At 50.3% G+C, this 8,720-nt stretch overlaps 1 protein-coding gene across 2 annotated transcripts in view; it reads right to left on the reverse strand.

Annotated features, from left to right (window-relative positions):
* PLXNC1 (plexin C1) overlaps nucleotides 1–8,714 on the reverse strand; it is a 163,484-nt gene extending 154,770 nt beyond the window's left edge. For both annotated transcript variants that reach the window (XM_019661264.1, XM_019661265.1), the window contains exon 1: nucleotides 7,374–8,714. In XM_019661264.1, coding sequence (XP_019516809.1) covers nucleotides 7,374–8,423 — 1,050 coding nt within the window. In that variant the 5' untranslated portion in view covers nucleotides 8,424–8,714. The remainder of the gene's footprint in view (nucleotides 1–7,373) is intronic.
* Between the last annotated feature and the right edge of the window lie 6 nt (nucleotides 8,715–8,720).

Raw genomic sequence — 8,720 nt, forward strand, 5'->3', positions numbered from 1 at the left:
AAAAAGAAAATCTTACCGCTACCATGCCCCTCCCCCACAAACAGGTTACTCATGATGCCTACAAATTGTCCCCCAGCAGACTTCAGAATTTCTCAGAGCAGGTCTCAGTCTTCGTAAGCTGTGTGCCAGCACATGTCCAAGGAAGGGAGAGGTCACCAAGAAGCTCAAAGGGAGGTAGAGATGGGACCTTGCTATCATGGAAAACATGGGGGTCGCTAACTGCTTAGCTCTTCCATCATTCCATCCTAAGGGGACCTGCCCACTATGCCTAAGGGGGGCCATCACAAGTCTGACCCTGTTCTGAGTGGACCAGGGGTCAGCATTTGGTCCAATAACAACAAATCCCTTCTCTGAACTAGGGCTCTTATCTGTTGTGAAAAAATGAGTTGGACCCTATTCTCTTTCCTGGTAGTTTTTGCCAGTGGGTAGCCAAGGCAGAAGGTTAAGTGCTCTTGCGAGGAACAGTGGGGATCAAGGCCAGCTGGAGCACATTCAGGTGGAAGAGGTGAGGGGCAGACATCTGAGGATGCAGAGGCCATTTGGTAGCAGGACTAAGGGAAGCAGCCAGGCTAAGTCATACTGGCAGTGAAACCTTAGAACGAGCATCCATCAGTTGCTGCTGCTGGGCTCCTTCAAGCCACCTTGAGTCCAGCACCTCTTTCTAATTTCATCTCAAGGAGCCCCATCCTATTCTTATTAATAATCATGATGGTGATGATAGTAAACACGTATGTAGCATTTATTATGGTCAAGTAGTGTTCATCATAGACATATTAACTCCTTAATCAAGACGATAATCCTATGAAGCAAATAGGATGCCTATTTAGACATGAAGAAACCGAAGCACAGAAAGGTTAAATAATTTGCCCAAGGTCACACAACTGGTTAGTGACAGCTTTGGTCCGGCTAACTGGACTCCACAGTCTGTGCATGTAACCACTACACAGTAGTACTCCTCCTATTCCTAGATTTCTGTGTAATTCTATGAGTTTCTGCCCACTAAATCCCCCATCCCCTTATTTGAGCTTGCCTAAGGAGATCTTTGTTCCATGCAACCACCTGTGCCTGACGAAGATAGAAACTGGTATTAGGGTTGATACTATAAAGCAGCGGTTCTCAACCTTCCTAATGCCTCGACCCCTTAATACAGGTCCTCATGTTGTGGTGACCCCCAACCATAAAATTATTTTCGTTGCTACTCCATAACTGTAATTTTGCTACGGTTATGAATTGTAATGTAAATATCTTTTTGTTTTCCGATGGTCTTAGGCGACCCCTGTGAAAGGGTCACTCGACCCTCAAAGGGGTCGCGACTCACAGGTTGAGAACCACTGCTATAAAGAGTAGACCCTCAGAGATAATTTCAGTGTGTGAAACTGGTTCTGGTGTACAGCAGAGGAAGACTTTAGAAGTGTCCCCTATATCCTGGAATGAAATTACAAATAGACTGCTGTATACAAGAATAAAGGAGCTAATTAAATGAAGACCTATAGGTTCTTGAGACTCAGACTACAAGCTCAAAAATGCAAAGGCTTTAGAGCTTTTCTAGGTATTCCCTTTGAGCAATTAGAAGAGAATAAGGAATATAAGATAGTGGCATGAGTTGGTTACTTTATATGGCCCTAAGAGAAAAGATGGACAAGAGAAAAAATGGACGAGTTCTTAACCCAAGTGCTTCCGCTGGAATATAAGGAAAATTGTGTCATCTTACAGGAGTCGTTCTAAAACCTGAGTAGACATTAGAATCACCTGGAGGGCTTGTTAAAACACAGGTTGCCAGTCCCACCCTCATCCTTAGAGTTTCTGATTTAACAAGTCTGATGTGAAGCACAGAAATTTGCATTTCTAGCAAGTTCCCAGGTGATACTGACACTGCTGGTCCATACACTGCACTCTGAGAGCCACTGCCCTACAGCATAAAGCCCTTTCCTCTTTTGCCGAAAGGCACGATCATACACATTATAAAATTATACCACAGAAGTTCCAACCATGCTAGGTTTGTACGGTCAAAATTAATTCCCAGATTGGCAAGACCAGAAGCCTGGCTAATCCAATGAACAGGATTTCTGGAAATAGCCAGAGGAGGGGAAGATGCCAGATAGCCTAGGACTCGGGAAACAGAGGCCCTGACGCATCGGAAATTAAGAAAACACAATGGTTACGGGAGAAGGAGGTGGCCAGACTCAGCAAAGTTCGCCCTAAGTACAGAAATCATTTCCAACATGGTCCTCCAAGACCCTGCATGTATTAATTTAACAAGTATTTCTCAAGCCCCAACTATGTACCAGGCACTCTACCAGGTACCCTGGTTCAACTGAGAACAAAATGTGACCATGTTCCTGACCTTCTGGGGGTTACACTTTAATTGTGGCTGCTAATAAAGACTTAAGTGCCTGTAAACCAGGTTTAGGCTGAGATCTCTGGATTTATTTATTTTTAAAGATTTTATTGGGGAATTGGGGGAGGGGAACAGACAAGTTGCTGTCTTTTTGTTCTTCAGTCTAGTTGTGGAGGATGTCACTTCACTGGCCCGTGTTGGCATTATCATTGTGCTCTTCCCAGGTAAGGAAGTCGTTCGCCGGCCATTGGATGGCTGCTCACAGTGGCTCACGATAACTCAAGGCAGCCCCACTGCAGCCTACACTGTTGTCGGTGACTCACGGCAGCCCAGCTGCAAGTCGAGCTGTTGTTCACCATCTTAGCTATAGAGGGCGCAGCATCACTGGCCCTCATGTGGGATCCGAACTTGGGCCCTGCTGCTCAGAGCTGGCAGCCCAAGCCAGCTCTTAACCAACGCGCCACTCGGCTGGCCCTCTGGATTTACTTTTTGAGCTAGGTTGTGTCCCAGGATGAAAACTGGGAGCAGTCCCTTGAGGCCCTACAGATTTGTCTGAGGTCATGTATAAGCCTAAATAAAAAGAATGCCAACAATATCTAGAAAATGAAAGCTTAGGAACGACAACCCTCCCCATGTTTGAATTTCAGGTGGTCAAATATGCAGACCCAGAAACTCAGCTCACAGTCAAGGATTCTCTGTTCTGTCATAAGTCTTATGTCTGCAAACAGCAGATCCTATCAGAGCAGTTGCAAGGGCCCTGCTTGCTCCAAACCCCAATGTCCATGATCCTGCACTGTCCACGGCAGTGGTTAAAAGCTTAGGTCCCTCAGTCAGACTACCCAGGTTCTAAATCCTCTGCCATTTATCAGCTGTGGAAACTATTAAAGCTCTCTGGGTCTCAATTTTCTCATCGACAAAATCACAACTACTGTCCTTGCTTCATTGGATGACTGTGAGAGTCAACCAAAAATCAGGCATGTAAAGTGCTTAACACAAAGTCTGGCCATAATAGCTATCCAATAGATAGTAGCTATGATTGCTTTTTCCCTCTAAGTGGGTGTTGGGTTTTTAAAATCCACCCTTGCGTATCAGATGTATATATGGGGGTAAAAAATCACCATCTAGTCCATAGATTTCAAAATGGCTAGACAGGCTTATAACAGAAACTAAAGGAGAAATAAACATGACAGGAAGACTGTGGGTTTTGAGGTCAAAAAGGCTGCACTGCCGAGTGGTCCTGGGACATCACTTCTGCATGCAGTAGCTAGAAGTGTCTTGGATTACTGTCTGCTGGAGAGCATGTGAGCATTTTGTGGTTGTCTGCATGACAGTTAAATTATGTCAGGCTGTGGAATTATGTGAGAGTGGAAGAAGGGGGTGTACCTCCCCACAAGGGGTAGAATGAACTAAAAGAGTCAGTCCTGTTGGCCAACAGGATAAGAAAACGTGTCACTCTCAGTGTCTACAGAAGAGGTGGCCACCATGTTTAAACCATAAGCAATCCCAGGACCCAACTGTGGGAGCCAAACAAATCTGGAACAATCAGACTTCAAAACTCGGGTACAAACCCTTTCTACGAGTGCATTGGTATGCCAGGGGTAGCAGGAGTTCAGAGAAGGAGGAAGTTAAATTAATTAACTTGTACATAATTTAAAACATTCGTTTTTTAATATTAACCCTAGCATACAGATATGCTATGAAATAGAATGGGGGGGGAAATCACATAAAGTTTTAAAACACGCTTCAAGGGGCACCCTCTAATCTCAACCCCACATCCTAGGGGAGGTTGGTTGCAACCTTTTGAATTAGAGGACTTTCAAGGGAAAGTGTGAAAAGCACCAGAGTGGTAGAACAGATACACAGGTAGACATTGCCAGATCTGGGTTTAACCTGCAGGGCCCTGACACCTGTTTTGTTATTTTGAGCTTCCTCTTCAGGTAAATGGGGATGCTCCTCATAATCTCAACCTCAGACTTGATGAGGGGCTCAAAGCAAATACTATGTGGCAAAGTGCTGTGCAACTATTTCTTAGGATTATTAGATGATTGCTACGGGACTATTATTTATTAAGGTCAACAGAAGCCTGCCTTCGGACATTCGCCAGCTGCAGCTAACCTGCTAGAGTTGTGAAAGGGGATTCAAGGCAGAAAAAGTATCGGCCAGTGTGTACAAGGCTGAGTGGCACACACTCATTGCACAAGCATCCCGCAAATTAATCCCCAGCAAGAGAGGCTGAAGGGGAGGGCATCTGCGACATGAGGTAAGTGCACCAAGAAACGAGAACACAGCCCAGTCAGTCCTGTCACTTTGCTGCCCATGGTTGACTGATGATGGAAAGTCAGAGAGAGCCATCTAGTAGGAGAGGGAGAAGGCAAGCAATGCTAGCTGCCTGTGACTCGCTGCCTGTGGCTTACTGTTCACACTGCTGTGTCTGCTCTGAGGGAATCGCTGTTGGAATCTATTGAGGGCCCTCTGGAGTGTTACAAGTCCGTCTCCTGTTTTAGGGACCTGGAATTCAGCCTGCCTTTTCCAAAACACATTGAAAACCTGGAAATAAAACACAGAACCAATGCTATCCAAATAACATCATTGTTCTGAGTGACAACTGGGGGCACACTGATCCCATGACCCCAGGAAATGGGGTTGCAACCTGCTATTGTCCTTTCAGTGGCAAAATCAGTGGCACCCAGCACAGAGCGTGGCTTACACTAGCAGACATCAAACAGATATTTGTTGAATTAAGTATCTTATCTGCCTATTTAATAGGTTAGAAAATTGTCAGCTTTTTCATCAAAACTACCACCTTTTTCTTTTCATTCAAACCCGTCTTGAAATTCAATTCCATTAAGGCTTTTTAATACATACGAGCAGCAAGGAATTTACTTAAAAGGGGGGGGGGAGCAAAACTCTAAGCTCCCACCTGTGCAGCCATGACATGCTATTGTTTGAAGCAAAGTATATTATTTAACTTGGATGACAAGCTCAGGGGGTACAGACCCTGTCTTTGAGAACACACAGCTCTGAGCACACCGGGAGTTCTCGATAAATAACAGCAGCAAGAAAGGCGGTGGAGGGACTTCTTTTAATTATTTCTTTTTCCATTTCCAGATTTTTGGCAGCATGCGTTTATCCCTTGCTTGATTTCCAAGGGGCAGCTCTCTCCCAGAAGCTCCCGTGAAGATTATAAACAGCTTTCCGACTGCCCCTGCCCTTCCTCATCCTAGCACAAGTAGGAACACCTGATTGAGCCAAAACATGGATTTTGAGTGTATTCAGGATGCCTGCTGGGTTTGGAAGGGAACTCAGTCCTCCAGGACCCAACGAGTAGAGAGAGGCAGTCAAGAGAAATGTTTTGGCTCCACACATCTACACAGCTGTCAGATGGCAAAGCTTGGACTTCTAGCGTTATTACCTGCTGTGGGCCTCTGAGCTGTCTTGTCATTAACCCCAGAGACCAACTATGCCTAAAGCTTGACACAAAGTCACATTTGGGGGGTATTTTCAAGTCTTTCAACAGAGAAGTAGAAGGTGATGATTTTTGCCAAACTTGAACTATTAGATTATAAAGATCTAATAAAACAGATATTACATATTAAATTATATGTCCATAGCAAGATGAAGTCATTTAGGACATGTTACGTGTCATTTACACTTGAAAAAAAATTATACCACTAACTAAAGGAAGGCATTATGTGTGTTTCCCAGCGCACAAGTGATAGGCAAGAAAAAAGAAGCAAATGACCATTCTAAGGAAGGAGCCTTGCAAAGGACCTCAGTTTTTTTCTCCCTAAATAATATAGCTAGTATTTGGTAAGATGGGCTTTGCAGAGAAAGAGGTGGGTGGGGTGGGAGTGTCTTTCTGTACACATATTAATATACCTTACAGCCAGTGCTCCCCTGTATGCTTACACAATTGTGTCAACACAACATATTCTGCAACTGGAGACTTCTTCCCTTCCTCTCTGACGCATTTTATACCAAAACAATGGCAGCACCTGTAGCTGTTAATTTCTGCTCTTTGATTTCTGTCCAGTTCTAAAGGAGGCTCTCAGCAGGGTCCCCTCTGAGGAGCCATATGTGGAGTTCATGTGCCAGCAGCCTTGGAAGGAAAGCGGCCTCAGAGAAGCGCACAATGGCTCCATAATCCCCATCCACTGGACCCTCTTGAACCGCCGCTTTATTTTCCAGTCAAAGAAACGCCAATCTCAAGAGTCAAGCTGTGGCTGCCCTAGGAACCCAAGGGAAACCTGTGCTGTTTGCCTGGTGTGTACAACACAAGGGTGGTGCCTCTGAGCCCCACGATTTAATCAGGCAACCTGGAGCCCAGAAACTGCCTGTAGCATCCCAACACTTTCTCTCGCTCTCCCCTCCAGGGTGAGGCTTTTACCCACTCAGCCTCCCCGCCCAGCTGGAGACCACAGCCCCGCCCCCTTGCACTGGGTCGCGCTGAGGGTTCTGTCCCACCCCACAGGAGCTTCTTTTCCCAGGCTGGCTCTGCCCCACGTTCAGCAGACTACCAACTCTTCAGACCACATCACATGTGTTGCCGTGGTGGGGGTTCATAAAGCCTGGGGTGTGGCAGCAAGTCCTTTAGGTTCAATGGCTTCTCGGCCAAGGGCACTGTGTTTGGTAACCATGTTGAGGAAAGGGGTCAAAGCCTCAAGCCTGCTAAGACCACACACCTGGGGAAGCGAGTAGGGAAGGGAGGGGGTGGGGCTGCGTGGGGAGGCTCAGTCCCAAACAAGCGTCCACGTTTGGACAGAAAAGGATGGCCCTGGGATGCAGTCACTAGAGTTTTCAGCCTAACTCCTACCCTCTCCAACCTCCCTTTTTACACTCCCTTTGGGGATCTCTGGCCGGGCTTTCGAGTCTCCGAGGAGGCCTCGGAGACAGTGTGAGAATGGCCGTCGGTTGGCCACCTGTCTGTGTGAATTTTGGACCTAGTAAATGTCAACCCGGTCCTCCCCACCGTTCTGCCTCGGCAGCGGATGCCCAGCGGGAGCGCTCCCGGCAGCGTCCCGAGGGCAAGACTTACACAGTTGTACTGGGTCGGTTCAAAGTCCCAATTGCAGCTCTTGGCGCGCGCCTGGATCTCACTCATCCTGAAAAGGCAGAGTGCCGTGGTGGCGGGGGACCGCTTCCCTTGGCCCTCCTCGGTGGCCGCGCTGAACACGCCCGCCCAGACGTCCAGGTCCTCCACCAGGCTGGAGGAGAGGAGCAGGTGGCGGCCGTGGCCGCAGGCGAGGGCCGCTTGACCCTGAAACTGCACCACCCGGCTCTGCGCGATGCGCGCCATGCTGGGCAGGTCGGTGGCGACGCCGCTAGTGTAGTTGTAGCGATAGTAAGGGAAGTAGACGCTGCCGTTCCAGAGAAAGGCGTCCACGAAGTGCAGGCTGCCCGCGCCCCCTCTCAGGTTGAGGCGGCCCAGTTCCTCCGTGGCCAGGCTGCGCAACTCTGTATTCTTGATCGAGATGGCCGTGTGGCGGTCGGACGCCGCCGGGTTGCAGCGGCTCGCCGTCTCGGGCTCCGGCAGTACGTAGGTGGCAGCCACCGCCAGGTACCAGCGGTTCTCCTTGCCCCAGCGGTACACCACGCCGGCCGTCGAGCCTTGCGGGTGACACGACACCACCTCGGTGCCGTTGCGCAGGAAGCTGAGGCTCAGGTTGCCCAGGGGCCGCACCTCACAGGCGCCCCGGTCGAAGGTCCAGCCGGTGAGCAGCAGCCCCCCGAGGCCGTCCGCCCCCTCGCGGTAGGGCAGCAGCAGCTTGCTAAAGCTGCTCCCCGGCCGGGGCCGCGCAGGGGACACCAGCGAGACTGGCTCTGTGCAGTTGCCCGCTTGGTCCCGGTACAGGCGCGAGAGCCTGTGCTCCAGGCTATAGTCCAGCTGGTCCAGGCAGCTGCCGCTTGCCACGAACACGCCGTCCGCCCGGCTCGCCGCGATGGCTCCGATGGCTTGCTCCGACCGCCACACAGGCTCGTCCGCGCCCCGGCCGGGCGCCGCCAGCGCCAGCAGATAGGCGAGCAAGGGCAGCGGTGCGGCGGGGCGCTGGGGGCGCGGCGGTGCCTTCCTCCGGGAGACCTCCATGGGGCTGGGGGAGTCGCCCCCGGGCAGGGTGCGCGACGGCGACGGCGAGTCAGGCGCGCGGCGACGGAGACACGGGCGGCGGCGGCTCCTGCGCGCGCTCCGGCTCCCGCGGCCGCCCCATCCCCGCTGCTCGCCTGGGAAGGAGAGCGGGGAGGGCGGCGCGCGGCGGGCTCGCTCCGGCAGGCTGCGCAGCGGCGGCGGCAAGCCCTGCGCGCTCCGGTGCCGTTTCCTCCTCGCCCTCCTTCTCCGGAGAGTTCCTCTGTGCAACGCTGGCCCTCGCGGGGAGGCGCGGGGCGG

This window comes from Hipposideros armiger, unplaced genomic scaffold (assembly GCF_001890085.2).
Source record: "Hipposideros armiger isolate ML-2016 unplaced genomic scaffold, ASM189008v1 scaffold_342, whole genome shotgun sequence".
Classification (NCBI taxonomy): Eukaryota; Metazoa; Chordata; class Mammalia; order Chiroptera; family Hipposideridae; genus Hipposideros; species Hipposideros armiger.